We start from the raw sequence: 26,719 nt of genomic DNA on the forward strand, positions 1-26,719 counted from the left end.
CCTAATAGTATTTCATGGTGTGGATGTACCACAGTTTATGTATCCATTGACCTGCTGAGGGACATTTAGATGGCTTCTAGTTCTTGATTTTTTTTTTTTTTTTTTTTTTTTAGATTTTATTTATTTATTTGACAGACAGAGATCACAAGTAGGCAGAGAGGCAGGCAGAGAGAGAGAGAGGGAAGCAGGCTCCCTGCTGAGCAGGGAGCCAGATGTGGGGCTCAATCCCAGGACCCTGGAATCATGACCTGAGCAGAAGGCAGAGGCTTTAACCCACTGAGCCATCTAGGTGCCCCCAGGTCTTGATTCTTAGGGATAAAGCTGCTGAACCTTTATGTGAACATGTTTTCATTTCTGTAAGATAAATACCCAAGAGAATGTTTGCTGGAGGACTTAAGTTTATACTTTGGCTTTCCTAGGGAGTTAGTAACTTGGTCTCTTGATGTGTATCTTTCTCTCTCTCTCTCTCTCTCTGTTTTCCTCTGTAGGATATCTGTGATCCGTGTGTATGCTGTTGGTGATGGGATTCTTTGCTGGATCCTTTGGGCTTTTAACTTTCTGTTGGTGGGTGGATCCTGTAGGTTATTGCTTGGCTGTGTTCTGTAGTGTAGGTTCTGACTGCTATAGGAATGATTGGCATGGGATTGGTGGCATTGGGTCAGTAAATCACAGGTGAGACAATTTAGGAATGCTGTCATGCAAGTTGATATTTTTATTGGGTAAACCTCAACCTGATTCTCCTGTAGTATAAATTCAAGCTCACAAACCCATGACCTTGGAATACCTCCCATAGAAGGTAATCACTTATTTTTGACTTCTTGGGTGGTTACACATTGTTTACTCTGCAAATATTTTTGCTTACTACAAGACATTTCAATACAACAAACACATATGAAGCAAATTCCTAGTGCTAGGCAGTGTGTTGTATGCTAGTAAGATTAAGATAAATAAAGCCCAGTTCTAACTGGAGAGTAGGAGAGATATATGTGTTTCATGGTCAGTAGACCGTGGTGGGACACTGTGATAAGCACTGTAATTTAGGTGCAGTGGTGCTTTAATGGTGGTAAGTGAAGGCTTTAGAAGAGATCTTGTTTAATTTTAGCACTATTGTTATTCTAATGAAATAGCTTTTTTTTTTTTTTTAAGTGATTGGAAGTAAGTAATATGGTCTTGGTGGAAAATTCAGACAGTACAGAACAATTTAAAGAAATATCAGTTGTAGGTCCACGAGTTACTTTGGTGTATTATCCTTTTACTTGTGCACATTTTTTCTCCATCTTTATTGAGATTTAGTTGCTGTATAACATGTAAATTTGAGGTGTGCAACATGATAATTTCATGCATGTGAAATGACTGCCACAGTAAGGTTCGTTAACACCTCCATTTTCTTATATAATTACCATTTTGTGTGTGTGTGGTGATAACAGTTAAGCTCTACTCTCTTAATAACTTCCAGGTATATGACACAGTACTGGTAATCTTAGTCTACTTGTGCATTTTTTGCTAGTTTTTTTTTTTAAGAAATTGAGTTATAGAGTATATATGTATGTGTATAGTAAAGTGTACTATTTTTGAGTAAAGTGCCCTGAGTTTGATGATTTTTCATGTATTCGTACACTTGTAACCACCACCCAGATCAAGATACACAGCCTTCGGGTACCTGCCTCACAAGGCTGGTTCCTCAGGCCTCTCCCCAGTCTGTACCCTGCCACCCAGAGATGACCACTGTGCTCACATCTGCATTATTGATTACCGGCCTGTTGTTGAACCTTCATATCAAGAACACTCTTGGGATGCCTGGGTGGCTCAGTTGGTTAAGTAGCTGCCTTCAGCCCAGGTCATGATCCCGGCCTCCTGGGATTGAGTCCCACATCGGGCTCCTTGCTTGATAGGGAGCCTGCTTCTCCCTCTGCCTCTACCTGCCACTCTGTCTGCCTGTGCTCACTCTTGCTCCTCTCTCGCTCGCTCTCTCGCTCTCTGACAAATAAATAAATAAATAAATAAAATCTTTAAAAAAAAAAAAAAAAAAGAACACTCTTGTGTCTGGCCTCTGTGAGGTTTGTCCATGTTGTTGCAGGTACCAGTAGTTCACTGTTGACTGCTCTGTACTATTCCATCAAATGACTATATCACAGTTTATTTGTCTATTCTGTTGATGAGTATTTTTTTCTTCAGTTTCTGGTCATTATGCATAAAGCATTCTGAATAATTCTGCATAAGAAATAAAGCATTGTGAATAAACTTTCTTTTTATTTATTTTTTATTTTTTATTTTTTTTAAAGATTTTATTTATTTATTTGACAGAGAGAAATCACAAGTAGACGGAGAGGCAGGCAGAGAGAGAGGAAGGGAAGCAGGCTCCTTGCTGAGCAGAGAGCCCGATGCGGGACTCGATCCCAGGACCCTGAGATCATGACCTGAGCTGAAGGCAGCGGCTTAACCCACTGAGCCACCCAGGCACCCTAAACTTTCTTTTTAAAGAAGTGCTCACTACCATATCATTTGTAACTGATGGTAATATATATATATTTTTAAGATTTTATTTATTTATTTGACAGAGATCACAAGTAGGCAGAAAGACAGGCAGAGAGAGAGGAGGAAGCAGGCTCCCTGCAGAGCAAAGAGCCCGATGTGGGGCTTGATCCCAGGATGCTGGGATCATGACCTTGAGCCGAAGGCAGAGGCTTTAACCCACTGAGCCACCCAGGCGCCTCGATGGTAATATTTTTTAAAGATTGATTTATTTGGGAGAGAGAGAGTGAGCTGGGGGAGGGGCAAGGGAGAGGGAAAAAGGGAAAACCTTCAAGCAGACTGCTGAGAGTGGAGCCTTATGAGGGAGGTGGTGGTAGGGGCTCCATCACACGACCCTGAGATAAACCAAGAATTGGACGGTCAACTGCCTGAGCCAGGCAGCTATAAACATTCTTGTACATGCCTTTTTATGGATGTTTGCATTCATTTCTCTTGGATATAAGCCCTTGCAGTAGAATTGCTAGATTACAGAATAGGTATATGCTTAGTGTTAGTAGTAAGGGCAAAGATATTTTTCTCCCATCTTTATTATGAGATAGTTTTGATTGGACTTCTTACTCTCACACCATCAATGTATGACAGTTTCAGTTGCTTTTTATCTTTGCCACATTTGATAGAGTCATTCTTTTTACTTATTTACTTATATTTATTGTATTATTAGCCCCAGGGGTACAGGTCTGTGAATCATCAGGTTTATACACTTCACAGCATTCACCATAGCACATACCCTCCCCAGTGTCCATAACCCCACCACCCTTTCCCTATGCCCCTCTCCCCAGCAACCCTCAATTTGTTTTATGAGATTAAGAGTCTCTTATGGTTTGTCTCCCTCCTGATCCCATCTTGTTTCATTTATTCTTTTCCTACCTCCCAAACCCCCCACGTTGCATCTCCACTTCCTCATATCAGGGAGATCATATGATAGTTGTCTTTCTCTGATTGACTTATTTCACTAAGCATAATACCCTCTAATTCCATCACGTCATCGCAAATGGCAAGAGTTCATTTCTTTTGATGGCTGCATAGTATTCCATAGTGTATATATATATACCACATCTTCTTTATCCATTCATCTGTTGATGGACATCTAGGTTCTTTCCATAGTTTGGCTCTTGTGGACATTGCTGCTATAAACATTCGGGTGCACACATTTGTATCTTTAGGGTAAAAACCCAGTAGTGCAATTGCTGGATAGTGCAGTTGCTGCATAGGGCAGTTCTATTTTCAACATTTTGAGGAACCTCCATGCTGTTTTCCAGAGTGGTTGCACCAGTTTGCATTCCCACCAACAGTGTAGGAGGGTTCCCCTTTCTCTGCATCCTCGCCAGCTTCTGTCATTTCCTGACTTGTTAATTTTAGCCATTCTGACTTGTGTGAGGTGGTATCTCATTGTGGTTTTGATTTGTATTTCCCTGATGCCAAGTGGTGTGGAGCACTTTTTCATGTGTCTGTTGGCCATCTGGATATCGTCTTTACAGAAATGTCTGTTCATGTCCTCTGCCCATTTCTTGATTGGATTATTTGTTCTTTGGGTGTTGAGTTTAATAAGTTCTTTATAGATTTTGGATACTAGCCCTTATATGTCGTTTGCAAATATCTTCACCCATTCTGTTAGTTGTCTTTTGGTTTTGTTAACTGTTTCCTTTGCTGTGCAAAAGCTTTTGATCTTGTCCCAGTAGTTCATTTTTGCCCTTGCTTCCCTTGCCTTTGGCGATGTTCCTTGGGAGAAGTTGTAGTGGCTGAGGTCAAAGAGGTTGCTGCCTGTGTTCTCCTCAAGGATTTTGATGGATTCCTTTCTCACATTGAGGTCCTTCATCCATTTTGAGTCTATTTTCATGTGTGGTGTAAGGAAATGGTCCAGTTTCATTTTTCTGCATGTGGCCGTCCAATTTTCCCAACACCCATTTGTTGAAGAGACTGTCTTTATTCCATTCTTTCCTGCTTTGTTGAAGATTAGTTGACCATAGAGTTGAGGGTCTATTTCTGGGCTTTCTATTCTGTTCCATTGATCTATGAGTCTGTTTTTGTGCCAGTACCATACTATCTTGATGATGACAGCTTTGTAATAGAGCTTGAAGTCTGGAATTTTGATGCCACCAACCTTGGCTTTCTTTTTCAATATTCTTCTGGCTATTCGAGGTCTTTTCTGGTTTCCATACAAATTTTAGGATTATTTGTTCCATTTCTTTGAAAAAAAATATATGGGATTTTGATAGGGATTGCATTAAATGTGTAGATTTCTTTGGGTAGCATGGACACTTTCACAAGGTTTGTTCTTCCAATCCATGAGCATGGAATATTTTTCCATTTCTTTGTGTCTTTCTCAATTTTTTTCATGAATACTTGATAGTTTTCTGAGTATAGATTCTTTGTCTCTTTGGTTAGGTTTATTCCTAGGTATCTTATGGTTTTGGGTGCAATTGTAAATGGGATTGACTCCTTAATTTCGATAGAATTATTCTTTTTAATTTTTGCTCTTCTAGATATATATTGATACCTCCTTTTGGTTCTGTTTTGTATTTTTCTGAGTGATGGTGTTGAATATCTCTTGAATATGTTTATTGGTCATTTGAATTTCCTGTTTTGTAAAGGGCTTGTTTTGTCTTTTTCCCTTTAAAAAAAGATACTGGGTTTCAAGTCTTTTTTTCTTAGAGAAGATTATGACACTTTTATTGAGATACAATTTACATACCATCAAATTCATTTGCTTAAAGTGTACAATTCATGAGTTTTTAGTAGATTCATAGTTATGTTAGATTCTTGGAGAGCCAGTACTAGTTTGCCAAGTAAGAAGAGGAGGCAGGGTGAGGGTCTTCCAGGCAGAAGGAGTGTTGCAGCTGGTGTAAATGGCATGCTTGTATTTCCAGACTGTTAAGCAGGTAGGAAAGGCTAGGTAGGGTGCAAAGTGTGGTGACCGATGAGTGGAGCTCATCTGTCTGAGGAAGTTGACAAGGGACTGGGGAGCTGTTCAGAGGCACAGGTTGAGATTTTTAGAAAGATTACTCTAGCCACTGTGTGGAGAAGGCCTTAAAGAAGCCAGAGATTTATTAGGAGGCTATTAGAGGAGGCTTCAGGAGACTGATGGGTATTAAGGAAGCAGTAGAATTAATTAAATTTAGTGCCCAGTTTAATGTGGGAGTTGGGTGGGAGGATGAATCCCAAGTTTCTAGGATGAATCCCAAGTTTCTGAATTAGCAAAATTTATGGATGCTGTTGTCATTCCTCAAGACAGAAAATCCAGAGCCAGTTTGGGAAAAGCTAATGATGGCTCTGGTTAGGCTGTTAGAGGTGTCTGTGTGAACCCAGTTAGAGATGCTAGTCAGTGTTTGCAGCTGGAGCACTGGGAAGAGCTGTGGTTGGGAGATGTGTATTGGGAGTTGTTAGGAATAGCTGTTGGAGGCTGCTGGTTGAAGGTGTGAGTGTGAACAGAAGAAAGCCACGGGTGGGATTGGTAAAGGAAGAGCCAGAGAGGCGAACCAGGAGAAAGGTGATTCACAGAGACCAGAGTCACAGTTTGCAAAAAAGTCCAAGAGATGAGCCCTAATCTTGGCCTTTGATTTTGGCAATTAGGGGGTCATTGGACACCAGTGCTTTTAGATCAGTGAATGGGATGACAGGACGTTGGAGTCCTTTTTTTTTTTCTTTTCCCCTTTTAGAAGAGTACTCCTTGGAACATCTGGTGGTATAGTCACTTAAGTGGGGGATTCTTGGTTTTGGCTCAGGTCATGATCTCAGGGTTGTGAGATTGAGCCCTGCCTCAGGCTGCATGCTTATTAGCAAGGCATCTGCTTAAGACTTTCTCTCCCTCTCCTTCTGCCTCCCTCCTTCAAATAAATAAATACTTCTTAAAAAAAAAAATTACTCCCCAAATACACTTTGTGTGAAGGAGAAAAGGTTGAGGAAATGGTTCTTGAGAAGTGGGTCATCTCTTCCACGCCCTCTTCCCCCACCTCCACCCTGCTTACCATGTAAGCAGATGGTAAGATGGTAAGGAGAGGTTGAAAATACTGGCATGTGGGATTTTGGAGCAGAAACCCAGAGTTGACAGGAAGGGGGAGTATCAGAGACAGGTTTGCTTAGGATATGAGTATGGTAACTTTCCCTGAGATGAAGAAGGCTATAGGTTGCATGTTTTAAAAAACATGTTCCTAGACCTTGCTGGAATGTTACATAATACATTATATAGGTACTGTATTATCTTTGGAAAATTAAAAAAAACTGGAATGGAGTAATGTCTGGCCCCCCAAAACTAGAGTGGTGTAACATCCGGCCCTCACGGTTGTGGACCTGTGGTAAGTGCGGGAAAGGTTGGCTGTTAATAGGCTTCTGGCGTTAAAGCTGTTGTGTTTTTCCTCAGTGACATATCCAGCTATCCCAGCTGTGTTGCATTTCCATGTAGCGTGTATTCACTTCTCTCCTGTAGTTCCGTGTTGTTTTAATTGCTGTAGTTTCAGATACACTTTACAGGGGTTTGGAAGATGGACGCTCTCTTCCATCTCCCATACACAGCTTGTTACTCTTGTTTTCAGAATTTGGGGGGCAATTCTTGCATATTTATTTATTAAGATCGCATTTCTAAGTCCCTCCCCCAGTTTGCTTTTGCTCTTTGGTTTGAGGTAATTGAATTTGTAGATTAATTTAGGGAAACCTGACAAGTCTTGAATTAGAAATACATTTTAAAAAGCGACTTTATTTATTTATTTTTGATTTTCTTTTTTAAGTAAGTTTTGTGCTCAGTGTGGCACTTGAACTCAAAACCCAAGATCAGGAGTCAGTCACATGCTCTGCTGACACCTCTAAAAAGCTGACTTTAAAAATATTATGTACCAGGGGCACCTGGGTGGCTCAATTGTCAAGTGTCTGCATTTGGTGCAAGTCATGATCCCTGGGTCCTGGGATTGAGCACCACATTCTGCTCCCTGCTCAGTGGGGAGTCTGCTACTCCCTCCCCCATTCCCCTGCTTGTGTTCTCTCTCGCTATGTCTCTCTCTGTGAAATAAATAGATGAAATCTTTAAAAAAAAATGCAGTTAAAAAAAAAAGGTTTAATAGGACCCCCAGATTTTTGACAACAAATCTTGGGTTCTGTTTTCAAAAAAAAAGAAAAACCACAAACAAAAACCCAGAAAACAAAAACAAAAACAAAAGTCTTTACCTGACTTGTTGCCAGATTTTTGAGCTTGTGGCCTGCCTTGATTTCAGGAGCATTATCAGCCAAGGTTAAAGGTAGCACAGTCTACCTTTAAGACTTCAGAGGTGTTAGAGTAACTTGTGTGGACAGGTATTAACAAGAGTATTTTTTATTTCTTTGTTTTGATGGGGGTATTGTCTGGTATGTCTCCATGGGAACACTTCAGGTTGAATTTGTTTTGTAAGATACCTTATGTCTATGAATATAAGACACCCTTGATTGTAAGTCTCCTAATTCCCCAGTGAGAAGATTAAGATTCTTTACAACTTGAATATGTAAATCTGATATATAGATGGAATAGTCAAATGTTTATTTATGATATTTAATTCCTAAAGTTAATTACACATACATTTAAATTCATAAGTGAATTTATACATTACTTTAGGAATATTTCTTTTCTGTGTCTCTATCAAATAAATAAAAAAAAATCTTTAAAAAAAGGAATGTCTCTTTTCCTCTTAAGTTTTTGAAGCAGTTTTTTTTTTTTTTTTTTTTTTTAATTTATTTGACAGAGACACAGGAAGAGAGGGGACACAAGCAGGGGGAGTGGAAGAGGGAGAAGCAGGCTTCCTGCCGAGCAGGGAGCTAGCTCCATGCAGGGCTTGATTCCAGAACCCTGGGATCATAACCTGAGCTGAAGGCAGACACCCAACAACTGAGCCACCTCGTGAAGCAGTTTTATTGAGACATTTCATATTTGTGACAGCCATGACTGTATTAGAAATGCTTTTTGATATACTACACATACAAAAATGGTAACTGTGTAAGGTGATGGATGTGTTAATTAACCCGATTTTGGTAATTATTTCATAAAAATACTTATGTCATATCATCATGATATATGACTTAAAATACATACAATTTCATACCACAGTAAAGCTGTTAAAGTTATAAGAATCTTGAAATTGCTATGTCTGAGTAATTGGTTTTGGAGATTCATTATTGTCTTCCTTGTTTTACTGATTTACAAAAAAAAAAAAAAGTTTTTTAAACATGTTAAAAAAGAATGCTTTTTGAAGCAGTTAATGGTTTTCCAGAGCACATGGTATATATTTTTTAAAATGTAATTTTTCCCCTAGTTTTATTGAGAAGTAATTGTGTAAGTTTAAGGCATACAGGACGATGGTCCAGTTTATGTTTGTTGTGAAATGATTGCCACCACAGGTTCAGCTAATAATCCATCTTCTCATAAAGATACAAACAATAAAAAGAAAAGAAAGACAAATTTCTCCTTGGGATGAGAACTCCTTGGATCTACTTTTTTTTTCTTTTTAAATATTTTATTTATTTATTTGACAGAGAGAGAGAGAGAGAGAGCACAAGCAGGGGGAGTCGGGGAGGGAGAAGCAGACTCTCTGCTGAGCAGGGAGCCTGATGTGGGGCTCCATCCCAGGACCCAGGGATCATGACCTGAGCTGAAGGCAGACACTTAATGACTGAGCCATCTAGGAGTCCCTGGGATCTACTTTCTGAACAACTTTCATGTGTACTGAACGGCATTGTTGATTATAGTCATGGTGCTGCATCATACGACATCACACTACATCCCCTGTGCTTATTTGTCTTATGACTGGAAGTTAGTACATTTGGCTACCTTCCTCTGCTTCTCCTGTCCCCAGCCTCTGGGGATGTGTGGTTACAAGTCCTATCTCTTTAAAAACTTCATTTTTTAGAACAAGTTTAAATTTACGGGAAAACTGTGAAGATAGTACGAAGAGAGCCCATGATGTTTATTTTAGTCTAACCTGAGATGCATCATTTTTGAATCCTACAGGACACTGACACTGGATATTTGATCCAGGCAGCAGCTAACTGCAAAACAATGAGACATTTGAGTTTTGTTTCGTTTTTCCTCATTTGTTTTGTGGAATTACATTTGTTATTACAACTTAATGGTTTACTTGCTTTTTATTTTTATTTTTATTTTTATTTTTTTTAAAGATTTTATTTATTAATTTGACAGAGAGAAATCACAAGTAGATGGAGAGGCAGCCAGAGAGAGAGAGAGAGAGAGAGAGAGAGAGAGGGAAGCAGGCTCCCTGCTGAGCAGAGAGCCCGATGCGGGACTCGATCCCAGGACCCTGAGATCATGACCTGAGCCGAAGGCAGCGGCTTAACCCACTGAGCCACCCAGGCGCCCCGGTTTACTTGCTTTTTAAAATAAAAAATTTTTTATTAAATAATTTTATTTATTTGACAGAACAAGATCACAAGTAGGCAGAGAGTCAAGCAGAGAGAGAGAGAGAGAGAAAGGGAGGAGGAAGCAGGCCCCTCGTCGAGCAGAGAGCCCATTGTGGGGCTTGATCCCAGGACCCTGGGATCATGACCTGAGCCGAAGGCAGAGGCTTAACCCACTGAGCCAGATGCCCCTAAACACTTTTTAAAAACAGGCTTGTGTATAGCATTAATGAAGTAATATCTTAAAGAATAATTCCAAAAATGTGTTGAATTTACTTGCCTTCTTTTAAATTGATTTTATGGGGTTGATGTCTCTAAGCCTTCCAAATTAGTATTGATTACAGTGATTTCATCCAGTTCCCCCAGAAGGTTCTCAGTCAGTGAAGAGTGGCTTATCCCTCCTCCCCCATTCTGTCTGACCAGCTCCTCTGAGCCAAGCTCCTCTGGGAGTAATCTTCTGTCCCCTGCCATCAAGACTAGCATTACCATAATCCTGATTGTTCATTTCCTTTTGGCTTGAAGATATTTTTCCCTTATTACGTTAAAGATAGGATAGTTGAAAGAGCAATCTGTCATAATAAATGCTTTGTAAGGACTGGAGTATAAGGAAACTATCTCTTTTTTGAGAGATAATTTTTGGGAAAAGACCATGTTTTATGTATTTGGGCATATGTGATACTTTATGCTTAGTTCTGAGCCTTACTAGATAAATCCTGCAAAATGTATTATGTAATGTTTTGCCCCTGATATTTGAATTCCATTCTACATTGAATATTTTGTAGCTTTGCTAATAATAATCAAATTAATGATTGATTTATCAATTTCAGGGTACATTTATTTCAGCTATCTCTTCGACAAATAATGTAAATATTTTTAAACATGATAATTCTAAAGTCAGGGTCTTAAAATGTGGGGCCTAAAAAGATAGGCATAAGAGGGGACATCCCGGTGAGGTTGTTGAATGTTTTAAGCTTTGATACTTTGTAGCCCATGACTGTTGCACAGTGTAATCAGGAGTAGAGTGTGGGTGCCACGCCCCTTGGGACTGAAAATTTGTAGCTGTGCCTCTGGATGTGCAGGTTAACTAGGTAGGGTGTGGGAAGGAGTGAAGAAAGACTTCAGCCCAGGCTACCTCCTGACCTGAGGCAGAAGACTGAGACGCAGAGGCGAGAAGATGGACAACACTCTTGGAAGGCCTCCCCAGCTCCCTGGCTCTCTGGCTCTCCAGCTCCCCCGGCTACTGGGGCTCGGTGCCTGGGTACTGGCTCAGCACAGGTGCTGCCGGCTTGCATGGGGAGTCTTGTCCTCCTGCTTGTTTTTATTTCTAGAATCTCTTGCTGAGAGATTTTTTTTTGAGGAGGAGGTATGATGTGTTTTATCCCCAAATAAGTTGTAATTGAATGTTACTTGCAGCACTGCAGAGTTGACTCTTTTGCAGATGAAGCACACCGCGTTGCAGATGAAGCACACCGCGTGAGGGTTGTATGTCTGAGAATGCAGCGTTGGTGCTGGGACAAGTGTTGTTCACCCTTACTTTGCAGTGGCAAAAGGCTTTTTATTTATTTATTTATTTTTTAAATTTTTTAAAGATTTTATTTATTTATTTGACAGAGAGATCACAAGTAGGCAGAGAGGCAGGCAGAAAGAGGAAGGAAAGCAGGCTCCCTGCTGAGCAGAGAGCCCGATGTGGGGCTTGATCCCAGGACCCTGAGATCATGACCTGAGCCGAAGACAGAGGCTTTAACCCACTGAGCCACCCAGGTGCCCCACAAAAGGCTTTTTAAATAAAAATTGATGGAGGGCTGGGTGGCTCATCGGTTAAGTGTCTGCCTTTGGTTCAAGTCACGATCCTGGAGTTCTGCTATTGAGTCCCGTAGAGGGCTCCCTGCTCAGCAGGGAGCCTGCTTCTCCCTCTCCCTATGCTGCTCCCCCTGCTTGTTCTCTCTTGCTCTGTCAAACATAATAAATAAATAAATATTTTTAAAAAAGTAAATAAAATTTGATGGAGAACTCTTCCATGTAAAATGGGGAAAGTTCTGGGGGAGTTGGCAGGTGAGGGGTTGTGACTGCCCGGCCTTCCCCTCAGCCCCTATGGGGCTCCCCATGGTGGCTTCATGGACACAGCTTCACATTTCTTAGGACATCGTTTCTTCTTCCTTTCTCCTCCATCGAGCGATCTGACCTGATTCAAGTCAGGCAACCTGACAACCTGTTCGGTGCCTGAGCCGGTGAGAGTGTGGGCCTGCCACCCTGGACTCTGCTTCAGTGGTCTTTGAAACCATCAGTTGTTCTGCAGAAAGATAAGCAATTCTGGGTCTGATACCGAATGTGAAGTTTCTAACCCCCGCAAAGAGAGATTATTGCAAGAAACTTTTTTTTTTAAAGATTTTATTTATTTATTTCTTATTTGTTTATTTATAAAAACATTTTATTTATTTATTTGACAATTTAGGGACAGAGGCAAGCAGAGAGAGAGGAGGAAGCAGGCTCCCCGCTGAGCAGAGAGCCCGATGTGGGGCTCCATCCCAGGACCCCGGGATCATGACCTGAGCCGAAGGCAGAGGCTTTAACCCACTGAGCCACCCAGGCACCCCTGATTTTATTATTTTTTAAAGTTACCTCTACACCCAGTGTGGGGCTTGAGCCCACAACCCCAAGATGAGGAGTTGGATAGTATACCGACCAAGCCAGCAATGCACCACAAGAACCTTATTTTTTATTTCTTCCCTTTACTCTCTGAGAAAAAAAAAAAAAAAAAAAAAGTGTTATTCTCTTTCCCTGGGTGGAGATGACTGTTGGCGTGCCACATGGGTCTGGACTGTTTTGTCATGTGCAGATGTGGTGGGAGTGGGATGGAAGTTACTTCAGGTAGAAAATTTTCGTGTACAGTAAGATAGTTTTTTTTTTTTTTAAAGTAACTTTATTTTCTGTCTTAGCTTTAAAAACTTGTGTTTTGTTTTTTTTTTAGTAGCTACAGGGCTGAGGCTTTCAATATCCTTTGTATAGCAGCTAGTAAGAGTGGGCCTGGGATCTCACTTACATGCGGAATCTGAAAAAAGATAAACTCCTAGCTGCAGCAGGTAGAGACCCAGTGTGGGGCTTGAGCCCACAACCCCAAGATGAGGAGTTGCATAGTATACCAGGGGCTGCATAGTGTTTGCCAGGGGCTTGGGGAGTGAGGGGGAAAGGGCAGACGGGTTGAAGGATACAAACTTACAGTTAAAAGACAAGTAAGCTCTGGGGGAGGTTGCAGCTAAGTGGAACCTCAGCTCAACTCCTGCCTGCTACTAGCAGCATCTTTGTCATCGAGTTAAGGGACACTCAAAGATAAGTTTACTTCTTAGAGGCTCCTGGGCTTTGTCTGTTACTTTGTATAGGAAAATGCTGTCTCACTTCCCCAACTTCCCAGAGAAGATGTGATGGCTTCACTTCCCTGGAGTCTGAGTTACCTTTGGATATTCTTTGCTGATGCTGGAATTGCTATCAGAGCTCGCAGACAGACCAGGGTTTGCGTTTAAAGGGATCACTTTTGTCAGTGGTGTTAGGTAATTTATTTAACTTTTCTAAAGCTCAATTTCTTCATCCTAAAGTAGAGCTAAGAGTACTTACTTATAAATGTAAATGTGAGTATTAAGTGAGATACATACATACATACACACATACACACACACTCTCTGCACATAGTAAACGCTCAGTAAGTGGCAGCTATTAGTTTAATGATATCTCAGTTGTATTTTGGGGATTTTTAAAATAGGACAAAAGGTGAGCTGTGGAATTGTGAAAATTTCTTACCTAAACATGCACGTTCCTTTATTTTGACCAGCTTAAACTTTTTAAGATTGAACTATAGTGGGCGCCTGGGTGGCTCAGTTGGTTAGGCAACTGCCTTCAGGTCAGGTCATGATCCCAGAGTCCTGGGATCAAGTCCCACATCCGGCTCCCTGCTCCACAGGGAGTCTGCTTCTCCCTCTGACCTCCTCTCTCATGCTCTCTCATTGTCTCTCTGTCAAATAAATAAAATCTTAAGAAAAAAAAAAAGAACTGTGTAATCAAGATGCAGACATACAGTTAATTTTAAAAAAGATTGAACTATAGTTGACATACCATGTTATGTGAATTTCAGATGTACAGTTCAGTGATGCAACAACTCTGTCACAGTACCATTGCTTATATTCCCTTGCTGTACCTTTCATCGCCAGACTGACTTATTCCATGACAGAATCTTGTACGTCCCTTCTCACTGCACCCATTTTTCCTGTTCCCCCATTCTTCCTTACCCCTGGCAACCATTGTTTTTTTCTCTATATTTATAGGTCTTTTTCTGTTTTTTGTTTCTTAGTTTGTACTTTTTTTTTTTTTTTTTTAAGATTCTACGTGTAAGTGAAGTCACGTGGTATTTGTTTTTCTCTGTCTTATTTCACTTTGCATCAAACCCCCTAGGTCCATCCATGTTATTGCAAATGGCAAGATCACATTCTTTTTTAATGGTTGAGTAATATTCCATTATGTTTGCACCTGCGCACTTACACCATATCTCTTTTATCTCCTTATCCATTGATAGACACTTGGGTTGCTTCCATATCTTGGCTATCATAAGTAATGCTGCAGTGAATGTAGGGTACATATATTATCTCTTCAAATTAGTGTTTTTGTTTTCTTGGTTTTTTTTTTACCCACTAGTGAAATTACTAGATCATAATGGTATTTCTATTTTTAATTTTTTGAGGAACCTCCATACTCTTTCTATAGTGTCTACACCAGTTTACATTCCCACCAACAGTGCAAGAGGGTTCCTTTTTCTCCACATCACCACCAATACTTAATTCTTTTTTTCTTTTAAAGTTCTTATTTATTTATTTATTTAAAGTAATCTACATCCAACATGGGGCTTGAACTGATGACCCTGCGATCATGCTCTTTTTTTTTTTTTCCTTCAAGATCTTATTTACTTGAGAGAGGGGGATGAGTGCACATGAGTGGGGGACACGAGAGGGAGAGGCAGACTCCCCACTGAGCACGGAGCTTGATGTGGGACTTCCATCCCAGAACCCTGGGATCATGACCTGAGCCCAAGGCAGATGCTTAACCAACTGAGCCACCCACACCCCCTGGGAGTCACATGCTCTTCAAATTGATACAACTGGGTGCCTCAACACTTGTTTTGCTTACTTTAAAAAAAAAAACAAAACGTAAACTTCACCTCCAATGTGGGGCTCTTGGGATCCTGGGATCCTGAGAAAGAGTTGAATACTTTACCTACTGAGTCAGCCAGGTGCCCCTTTGTCTTTTTGATTTTAGCCATTTTGACTGGTGTGAGGTGATACCCAATAGTGATTCTGTTTTGTGTTTCCCTGATGGTGAGTGATGTTAAGCATCTTTCCATGAGTCTGTTGGCCAGCTTAAATCTTTACCTTTCTATGCCAACACCTGTAAGTTTTTATAGGAGGTACATTGTCTAAGCACAAGTCCTTATAGTGAATTAGAGCAATGAAATTACTTCTAGAAGTTACTTCTAGAAATCATGAAGGAGATATTAATTGTTCATAGTAGGTGGTCTTTGTCTAGGTGTATAATTTGAAACTAGAAGAAGGGCAAGGGAGGAGGAGACAAATGCATGTGATAAAAGGAATGGCTGATCCCAATAGTCATTTTTTTTTTGAAGATTTTATTTATTTATTGGACAGAGAGAGAGAGATCACAAGTAGGCAGAGAGGCAGGCAGAGAGAGTGGGGGAAGCAGACTCCCCGCCAAGCAGAGAGCCCGATGTGGGGCTCGATCCCAGGACCCTGAGATCATGACCTGAGCCGAAGGCAGAGGCTTTAACCCACTGAGCCACCCAGGCACCCCCCCAATAGTCATTTTTTAAAAAAGATTTTATTTATTTATTTGATAGAGAGATAGAGAGCACAAGTAGGCAGAGCAGTAGGCAGAGGCAGAGGGAGAAGCAGACTCCCTGCCAAGCAAGGAAGCCTGATGTAGGGCTCTACCCCAGGACCTTGGGATCATGACCTGAGACGAAGGCAGTCTAATTTTTTTTTTTTTAAGATTTTATTTATTTATTTGACAGAGAGAAATGACAAGTAGGCAGAGAGGAAGGCAGAGAGAGAGGAGGAAGCAGGCTCCCTGCTGAGCAGAGAGCCCGATGCGGGACTCGATCCCAGGACCCTGAGATCATGACCTGAGCCGAAGGCAGCGGCTTAACCCACTGAGCCACCCAGGCGCCCCCATGAAAAGATTTCTTAAGAGAGTTGAGAACTTTGGCTAATAAAGGATGAAGGTGGGTATTAGGCCTGAGCCGTAGTGTTGCTCTTAGGGTGGGAAATGCTTTGCAGCCCTACCCATCTCAGGGACTTTGCTTTCCCAGGCTTTGCCTGTCATATTTTTGATCAGACCAGAGAAATCCCTCTTAAAGTGGAGAGATTCTCTACTCTGTAACCTCAAGTTTTTAAAGATTTTGAAAATAAGCCTCATTCCTTCTTTTCGATAAAGGTGTAGTCTTATATGTCACTATGAAAAAGCAAATATGGTTGAACATGCCTCAATTTTGAGCTGAGTATATATGACATTGAGCTATATGAGATTGGCCTTTTTTCCTTAAGTGTCCAATTCTATCACATTTCTTGTGGTTTATCTCATATCCATAAATGGCTAATAGAGCAACTAATGTTTATTAAGCATTTGTGTCTTGGGCATTCTATTAAATGCTTAACAGGTACTTCTTTTAATTCTAGCAGCCTGAAATTGGGCTTTTTAAGTTTTCAGCTGTCCAGAATCCATTTTTTCTACTGGAAGGAAGCCTCAGTTTTTGTATTGGGAGTATCCCTTGTCTATTTTTGGCTCAGGTAATTCAGGTCTCTTCCTGTTTCTCCTCATGCTCTAGGTGTCGAGCATCGGCTGTTTCAGCCACAGTTTGAGCCCACCTATAGCTCATCACAGGGCTTTTGCCTGAGGATCTGGAAGAAGCTTTTACTTTCTTTGGCTTGACTGTGAGAGGTGGTTATATGGAGTTATTTGAAGTCATTTTGTCACCAGGCTGATCCTGCATATGAACAGAGAACAGAGCCTAACCAAAAGGTGGAGAGAGTCTCGGTCCTGAAAGTGATGCTGAAATTCCGTCTAAAGCAAGGGCTACCTGCTGGACTTGGCAGTTACATAAGCCAGGTTGAGCTGGGGTTTCTGTTACTTAAAACTGAAAGACCAACATTCCTCATCAAGGTGGGTGGAAATAACCCAAATGTCCATTAACTGATGAACGAATAAACAGAATGTAGCAAATCCACATGGTGGAATACCATTTGGCTACAAAAACCATGAATGAATGTAACATGTTACATCATAGATGTACTTTGAAAACAGCATACCGATTGAAAGAAGCCAGTCATGAGTGACCAGATACTATGTTGACATGAAATTTCTAGAGGCAAATCCATAGAGATGGAAAATAGAGAACTGGTTGCCCAGGTCTGGGTAGGAGGGGAAATAGGGAGTTGTTGTTGATAGCCATGAGTTGTTTTTCTTTTTAAAGATTTTATTTGTTTATTTGACAGATAGGGATCACAAGCAGGCAGAGAGGCAGACGGGGTGGGGGGAGGATGCAGGCTCCCCGCTGAGCAGAGACCCCCCCCCCCCCGCAATGAGGGGCTCAATCCCAGGACCCTGAGATCATGACCTGAGCTGAAGACAGAGGCCCAACCCACTGAGCCACCCAGGCGCCCTGATAGCTATGAGTTTCTTTTTGGGGTGATGAAAATATGCTAAAATTGATTGTGGTGATGCTTGCAGAACTCTGAATATACTAAAAGTCATGGGATTGTACACTTTAAATGGGTGAATTGTATGATCAGTGGATTGTATCTGTCTAAAGCTATTATTAAAAAAACAACAAAACTGGAATGATGTTACAAAACCGCCCCGAAAATGCTGACAGATACTATTATTATTACTATTTTATTATTATTATGTTCAGTTAGCCAACTTATTACATTAGTTTTTGATGTAGTATTCAATGATTCATTAGTTGCGTGTAACACCCCGTGCCTGTCACATGTGCCCTCCTTAATATCCATCACCCAGTTACCCCACCCTCCCACCCCACTCCTTTATGGAACCCTCATTTTGTTTCCCAGAGTCCAGAGTTTCTCATGGTTTATCTCCCTCTCTGATTTCTTCCCATTCAGTTTTCCCTCCCTTTCCCTGTGGTCCTCTGTGCTATCCTTATGTTCCACATATGAGTGAAACCATATGATAATTGTCTTTCTCTGATACAGTTATTTCACTCAGCATAACACCTTCCAGTTTCATCCACGCTGATGCAAAAGGTAGGTATTTATCCTTTCTGATGGCTGAGTAATAGTCCACTGTACGTATGAACCACATCTTCCTTTTTTTTTTTTTTTTAAAGATTTTATTTGACAGACACAGATCACAAGTAGGCAGAGAGGTAGAAGCAGGCTCCCTGCTGAGCAGTGAGCCCTATGTGGGGCTTGATCCCAGGACCCTGGGATCATAACCTGAGCTGAAGGCAGACGCTTCAACCCACTGAGCCACCCAGGCGCCCCGAACCACATCTTCTTTATCCCTTCTTCTGATGAAGGACATCTTGGCTCCTTCCACAGTTTGCCTATTGTGGATGTTGGTGCTATCAACATTGGGGTGCATGTGCCCCTTCAGATCACTACATCTGTATCTTTGGGGTAAATACTTTAGTAGTACAATTGCAGGGTTATAGGATAGCTCTTTTTTTTTTTTTTTAAAGATTTTATTTGTTTATTTGACAGAGATCACAAGTAGACAGAGAGGCAGGCAAAGAGAGAGAGAGGGAAGAAGGCTCCCCGATGAGCAGAGAGCCCGATGTATGTGGGGCTCCATCCCAGGACCCTGAGATCATGACCTGAGCCGAAGGCAGCGGCTTAATCCACTGAGCCACCCAGGCGCCCGGATAGCTCTATTTTTAATGTCTTGAGGAACCTCCACACTGTTTTCCAAAGTGGCTGTACCAGCTTGCATTCCCACCACCAGTGTAAGAGGGTTCCCCTTCCTCAGTGTCCTCGCCAACATTTGTTGTTTCTTGTCTTGTTAATTTTGGGCCATTATAACTGGTGTAAGGTGGTATATCATTGTGGTTTTGATTCGTATTTCCCTGATGGCTAAGGATGTTGGACATTTTTTCATGTGTCTGTTAGCCATTTGTATGTCTTCTTTGGGAGAGTGTCCATTTTTTTTTTTTTTAAGATTTAATTTATTTATCAGAGAGAGAGAGGGGGAGAGAGAGTGAGCGTAGGCAGACAGAATGGCAGGCAGAGGCAGAGGGAGAAGCAGGCTCCCTGCCGAGCAAGGAGCCCGATGTGGGACTCGATCCCAGGACGCTGGGATCATGATCTGAGCCGAAGGCAGCTGCTTAACCAACTGAGCAACCCAGGTGCCCCATTTTTTTTTTTTTTTTAAAGATTTTATTTATTTATTTGACAGAGATACGGCGAGAGAGGGAACACAAGCAGGAGGAGTGAAAGAGGGAGAAGCAGGTTCCTTGCTGAGCAGGGAGCCTGATGTGGGGCTCGATCCCAGGACCCTGGGATCATGACCTGAGTGAAGGCAGACACTCAACAACTGAGCCACCCAGGCGTTCCAGAGTGTCTGTTCATTTTTGCCCATTTCTTGACTGGATTATTTGTTCTTTGGGTATTGAGTTTGAGAAGTTCTTTACAGATCTTGGATACCAGCCCCTTTATCTGTTATGTCATTTGCAAATATCTTCTTCCATTCCATGGGTTGCCTGTTAGTTTTGTTGCAGATTATACTACTACTATTCTCATTTTACAGATGAGGAGCTGAGGTATAAAGGCTAAGCATTAGGCCTATTGTTGAGTGTTGGAGGAGGGAGTGCTGGGATTCAGACCAGCTGTCTGACTACCAGGTCTAAGCTTACTGCTGCTCTGCTCTGCTCTTCCCTATTTTCCTTCTTTCTTTCTTAAAGATTTTACTTCATTTTTGTATTTATTTATTGTATCTATTTCTTTGTCAGAGAGAGAGAGTGCGCATAAGCAGGGGGAGTGGCAGGCAGAGGGAGAAGCAGACTTGCCACTGAGCAGGGAGTGCGATGTGGGACTCAGTCCTAGGACCATGGGATCATGACTGGAGCCGATGGCAGACGCTTAACTGACTGAGCCATCCAGGTGTCCCTTATTTATTGATTTTAGAGGGAGTGCATGCATGCACTTGGACGGGGGAGAGGGAGAAGATCTCAAGCAAACTTCATGATGAGCATGGAACCTGATGCTGGGCTCAGTCTCATGACCTTTGAGATCATGACCTGAGCTGAAAGCAAGAGTTGAATGATGCTGACCTGATTGATCCCCCTGTGCTTCCTTTTCCAAAGATAAATAAGTCTCATCTTTATGCAAGATAAAGTTAGGAGTTGGGAGTTCCTTAGCAGTTACTTAATCTAACCCCTTCATTTTAGTGATGAGAAAATTGAGCCTCAGATAATGCCATGACTTACTTGAGATTGCCAAGGTAATTAGCGGCAGGCCAGGATTTGTGACAGGCTAGTAAACACAAGTACCAGTGATAATCGGTGGAACGATCCACCCTGGATAGCAAATAGCAGTGTGGGCGTTGTGCTGTGTAAGATTTGGGGAAGGCTCAGTTCTGATGACTATCCCGGGGGGTTTTCGTTGAAGCTGTGGCAGTCCGAGGGAATAGCTGGGAAACAGGCCTGAGTGTGAGGGAGAGCGAGAGGTCCTGGATGTCTCAGTGCATACCTGGAGTGCAGGGCAGGTTGCGGAAGGTGATTCAAGTGGGAAAGGCATGAGGGTGGCGTTAGGGAACTCAGACTCTCTCTGTGAGCAGTGCGGACCATGGCAGATATTCGAGGAGGCATGGCATGATCACCTGCTGAAGGTCATGGGCAGCCACGTGAAGGTTGGATTGAGGTCTGTGGCAGACGCTGAAGATTTGGAGAGATAATTGCGCATGTTCTCGCAGTCATCCCTGTGCACAAGGCTGTGTGACGGCGGGAGGAATGGAAAGGAAGGAGGGAATGTGCGTCTGCACAGGTGGAATCATTAGGACTTGGCAGCAGGTTGGAAGCAGCTAGACTCTGAGCTCCAGGGGGCAACCTTGTCCTGCTTGCCATGTGTCCCTGGCACCCAGCAACAGCGCCTCACACGTTTGTGGAGAGTAGAAGGGGGAGCATTTTCCTTTGACTTTGAATATGTCATCATCTGACTTTGAAGATTTTGATCTGTGGGCACAAGAGGAGAAGCAGGGTCGGGCATGGAGATGAGGGGAAAATGTAAGGAGTAAAGGGGGGAGGCAAAGAAATTGGGATTTTGTTGAGTTTGAGGTTCCTGTGAAACATTCAGACGAGATCGGGCGCGTTCAGGGTGGTATGGCCGTAGACCCTGTGAAACATTCAAATGTGGCTGTTGAGCTGCAGAAATTGGGATCTCATCTGTCCACTCAGATGAGCGATAGCGGCCATAATACATTTAGGAATCAGAGGGTCATCTGCACAAAGGTCCTAATTGAGGCTCTGTGAGAATTAAGGGAATGTTGAGGATAACCTACATTTTGAAGAGGCAGGAAGAGAAGTAGCATCACTAGCAGAGACCTGAAGAGAACCGTGTTATTATAAATCGTTTATTCTCTGGAAGCCATGGGTTGGGGACTGTTTGAATGTGTGTCCCGTGTAGCAGAAGAGCAAGTGAAGTAAATGAAGACCAGTGAAGAAGGCCAGTGGAGAATTTAGGTGGCTGATGGAGATGTTCCCTGTGGAGAATTGGGAATTTTTGAAGCATGTTTATTAAGACTGGGGTGGCTGCCACCTAAGGGCAGATTAAAGAAATTAGTAACCATGAACATTTACTAAACCTTCAGCGTGGACCATGCTGAGGGCCAGACATGTTCTTCCCTTTAGTCCTCATAGTGACTAAGAGGTACAGTAAATGGAAAGATTATTGTAAAATGGGGAGGGTGTTTAAAGTGAGCTGATTATTTGTCATACTGAGGACCTGCTCCTTAGTCCTGGTCGTATAGCTTCTATGGAGAGATGACCTGCAGAGCCTGCACTCTAGATCGTAGGGTCTTGGTCACCTGTGAGATGATCTGTGTTTTCCTTCCTAGCTCTATTCACGAGGAGTGGTCTAAATGATCACATTTTAGTTTGGTTTCTTCGTGGTGGTTCAGCAGTGGGTCCCGTCTTGGCACGCGTGGCCTTTGCTAGCATTCGGATACCTGTAACCCAGAAGAGACTGAAGTTTAACTCTTCACCTTCTGTCTTATCTACTCTTCCCCAGGGAAACAAAACAGCGTTTTTGCTGCATTAAATTAGTTGTCCGTTCAGTCCTTTAGGTTTTCTCCTTCCATGGAATTAATCAGGAAGGATGCCTGGTCTGCTCTGTAAGTGACATGTCAATTTCTGCAGTCAGAGTGCTGTGTCTTTGAATCAGGGTATAGGGTCTCCCGGAGTTGCCTTCACTGCATGAATGCGTGGCAGCTGCTGAAGTCAGAGCGACTGAGCACCCGTAGGCACAGGGGCTCTGTCCCTCACACTGGTTGCTGTGTGTCACTCAGTTTCTACCCATTCAGCGTATGAGCTGCTTATCCTAGGGTCACCACTAAACCAATGAGATGTCTTGGAAAGTACAGTACTTCTAATACTCAGAATGTGTATTTTTTTTCCTTGCCCATTTTTTTCTTCCTTCCAGATACCAAGAAATAATCGCCTGATGTATATTCATAGCTATCAAAGCTATGTGTGGAATAACATGGTAAGCAAGAGAATAGAAGAGTATGGACTGAAGCCTGTTCCAGGAGACCTTGTTCTCAAAGGAGGTAAAAAGGCAGATAGCCTCATTCCATCCAACTAGGCTTAGCTGTTTAACACTAGTGCTTAAAATGCAACCTGGCCACTAAAGAGAGAGAGATGTCTGGTAAGGTTGAAATGGAAAGACGTTGTAAACTTGGGTTGAACAGTTTGGACCTGTGTCTTTAATGAAAATATATATCTAGTTAGGGGCTCCTGGGTGGCTCAGTTTGTTAAGTGTCTGCCTTTGGCTCAGGTCATGATCCTGCAGTCCTGGGATCGAGCCCTGTATCGGGCTCCCGGCTCAGTGGGGAGTCTGCTTCTCCCTCTGCCTGCCACTCCCCCTGCTTGTGCTCTGTCTCTCTCTCTGTCAAAGGAATAATCTCCAATTTGAAAAAGTGCCTAACTCTCTCTGGGTCTCTGGGCCTTCATTTTCTCAGCTAGAATAAGATTTGGATTCAGTGTTGCCTTAAATCTTTTTCCAAACTGTAATCTGGGTCTTGCAAATACTCCTCTCTACTTCTGGATATACCTCGGCCTCTCAGCTGTTGTCTGCCAATTTCAAAGAGTTTCTTTAAGTCAACACTCAGCTGGAGCCTGCTTTACATACCGGCCATGATATAACAGACATTTAGTGCATACCCTGTGCCCACAGCATTCATAAGACACACAGATGATCCCTCTGATGCCGAGCCCTCCCACCACGGGCCAGGCCCTGTGCTAAGCCCTTTGTCTGCATTTTCTGGTTTAAAGTTCATAGTATGCTGTGAAGTATTCTCTCTGTTCTTCAGACGAGGTTCACAGGGTTCCACAGCTGGTTAAAGAAAGAAAAGCGGGGGCGCCTCTGCCTTTGGCTTGGATCATGATCTCAGGGTCCTGGGATCGAGCCCCACATCGGGCTTTCTGCTCAACAGGGAGCCTGCTTCCCCCACCCTTTCTGCCTACTTGTGATCTCTGTCAAATAAATAAATAAAATCTTTAAAAAAAAAAAAGAAAGAAAGAAAAGGCAGGGATTCAGAATCAAGATCTGCCTGTTTCCACAGTCCACTTCCTTTTGGCCTACCCACCTGTCCTTCTACTGTCTGCAGACATAGCCTGCTCGTCTGCATGTATGCCTGAGAGATCCAGGTTTCTGTTAAGAAATGTTAATTATCCTAAATTAATAGTATTTAACCTCATTTAGTGTTGATTACATCCAGTGTATTTTGATGTCCCATGTGCCATTACATTTCATTCTCTAAATGCAGATGGATTTTTTAAAATTATTCTCTTAGCAAAATGCATCCATTGATGATAGAATTCTAGATGGTATTTTATAGTGTTTATAAAGGAGCTAATCATTTAATGCAAACATTCTAAAAAATTGAGGGTGCAGCTGAGAAATACATTTTTTTTTTTTTTGGCTTCCCACTTATTCTCAGTCCATGGTTTTTATTTCTTGGGTAGAGCAGAAAAGACAAAAAGATCTCTAACTTCATTTCTTAAGCTTTGTAGGCCACTCAGCCATGTCAGCTTGCCCTTCTGACTTCTTAGATGTGTATAATTTTAGAAGCTCAGGCTCATGAAAATATTACCTATTTTCACTATTTTTCTCAATTTCTCTTTGTGAATTTGCAGCAACAGCTACCTACATCGATGAAGAAGATGTTAATAATTACTCCATCCATGATGTGGTAATGCCCTTGCCAGGTTTTGATGTTATCTACCCAAAGCATAAAAGTAAGTTCCCTATTTGGGGAAAACAGTCCAAACAAAGTTTGACATATTTAAGCCATTGGCTGTGAAGAGTAGAGAGAGGAGGGAAAAGTAATTAGTACTTGAAATAGAATTTTAGAACTTTGATTTCCATCAGACTTGAAAATGTTTCAATTTCAAGCATTTATAAATCATATTTATATATAAAGTCCCCCAGGAAGGGATGTATTCAGATAGATAAATTAATTTTTTTTTATTTTTAAGAAGTCTCTACACCCAACATGGGGCTCAAACTTATAACCCCAAGATCAAAAATCCCTTGATCTACTGATTACTCCAGCCAGGCCCCCCTGAATAATTAAAATTGAGAAACAAAATGGTGGTGGTGGTGGCAGCGGTAATGGGGAGTTTAGTAGTGGTGGTAGTGTTGCTGTTATTAGTGGCATCATTTAAATTTCTGAAATCCACTAATTCTTATAAAGGATAGGAAGGCTTTGAAAAAAGTCATTGAGAAAGTGAATGGATAGTTCGACTTTACCTTCCTTCAGCCTTTTTTCTTTGATAACCATGGAAGTAATACCTGCTTACTGTGTTTTAAAAGTCAACGAGCAGAAGTTTATGGAGTGAAAAGTGAGCATTCACTTCCCTTATTTCCCATTCCCCATAGGCTGTTAGGATTTACTTCCCTTATCTTCATGAATTAGGGATGGGGGTTGTGGACTGAAACTTTGGTTCTTCAGGGATTCAGAAATTGGAAAAAAGAAAGCAGCTCTGAGCATGGGACCAGCTTGATGGATCTGACCCTGGAAGTTTACCCTTAGCCAGAACTGATCTGTGGGAGGTTATTTCTTGTAAAAAAAAAAAAATCTTTTCTCTTGGAGCACCTGGGTGGCACAGCTGATTAGCATCTGACTCTTGATTGCAGCTCTGGTCTTGAATTCAGGGTTGTGAGTTCAGGCCCCACGTTTGGGCTCCACACTGGAGCCTACTTGAACCAACAAATGAAAACCATCTTTTCTCTCAAAGGACCAGAATGGTTTTCCTGGTCATTGTTCTTTTCCTTGAAATTGTACAAGTTAGAGAATGATTCAATATTAACATCCTTCTGGGGCTCCTGGGTGGCTCAGTGGGTTAAGCCACTGCCTTTGGCTCAGGTCATGATCTCAGGGTCCTGGGATCAAGTCCCACATTGGGCTCTCTGCTCAGCAGGGAGCCTGCTTCCTCCTCTCTCTCTGCCTGCTTCTGCCTACTTGTGATCTCTGTCAAATAAATAAATAAAATCTTAAAAAAAAAAAATTAACACCCTTCTTTGATAATGCAGATACTTAAAAAAGTTAGTTATCTGCCACTTCCATGTTGGTTGACACAGTCAAACTGCTGTGCTCCTGTTACTTCCGAGGCTGACTTTGCTGAGGGGCAAGAACAGAGACAAGGAAGAGAGAAGGACTGGGGAGACGAGGGAGGGAGGGAGCGGGGAGTGGTCTGCCTAGCCTGACATTGCAGCGAGGCCCCGAGGACACACTGACACTGGGAACTAGCGAGAAGGAAAGCACTTAAGATGCTCAGACCCACACTTGCTCTCTTTCCAAGAAAAAAAAAGTGAGCGTTCTTTTCTTCTTTCTTGTACCTCTCAGGATCAGAATTATGGGCTAATGCCAGTTAAGACATAAATTCAGCACAGCCTTTGACCAGGCCATTCATGGAAACCTTGTGGCCAGGACAGGGGCTCACAGACTGCATGGCTGGCAGGTCAGGCACATGGATGGATGGGTAACACACGCGCACACAGCGGCCAGCTGTGCTCAGTGTAGGGATCCCTGTTGTCTCATGGGTGTGTTGTGAGGGAGTCTTTCCTTCACGCTGGTCTACCCAGCATTTTTTATGAATAACTTGAATCAAGAAACCTGTTTATCATGTTTGCAGATTCTTTTACCCAGAATGGTTAATACTAATTGTATGAAAAATAAGTTTTTTGAAAAGAACTGCTGAAGGTATTGAATAGGGTTTAATGTAGATAGTGTTTTTGTAAAGGCCTAGTTTGATAGTAGTCTACATAAAGTATCTGGAGTTCTTAATAGCCTCAGACTGCTACTCTGAGGCCAATTGAGTGTTTTGTGGGGAGTACAGAAACGGCAGAGGAGGGACAGTTGAAGGAACAGGTGTGTGACCTAGAGAAGAAACGGCTTAAAGGGCCAGTACTCGTGAGTACGTGAGTACTCGTGAGTACATGAGGGCAGTGAATCCGCTATGTTCCAAAGCAGTCAGCGGAAGTTCTAAGAAGACAGATTACAGTCCGGAATAAGGGACTTTCTAACAATT

General features: G+C 42.1%; 1 protein-coding gene across 1 annotated transcript in view; it reads left to right on the plus strand.

Moving 5' to 3' along the window:
• The window catches only part of LOC132016336 (pseudouridylate synthase 7 homolog), a 36,868-nt gene that overhangs the window by 5,706 nt on the left and 4,443 nt on the right, over window positions 1–26,719 (plus strand). The window contains exons 4-5 of the mRNA XM_059397574.1: window positions 22,608–22,734; window positions 24,323–24,424. Of these exons, the coding sequence (XP_059253557.1) occupies window positions 22,608–22,734; window positions 24,323–24,424 (229 nt within the window). The remainder of the gene's footprint in view (window positions 1–22,607; window positions 22,735–24,322; window positions 24,425–26,719) is intronic.

Source organism: Mustela nigripes, chromosome 4 (assembly GCF_022355385.1).
Source record: "Mustela nigripes isolate SB6536 chromosome 4, MUSNIG.SB6536, whole genome shotgun sequence".
Classification (NCBI taxonomy): Eukaryota; Metazoa; Chordata; class Mammalia; order Carnivora; family Mustelidae; genus Mustela; species Mustela nigripes.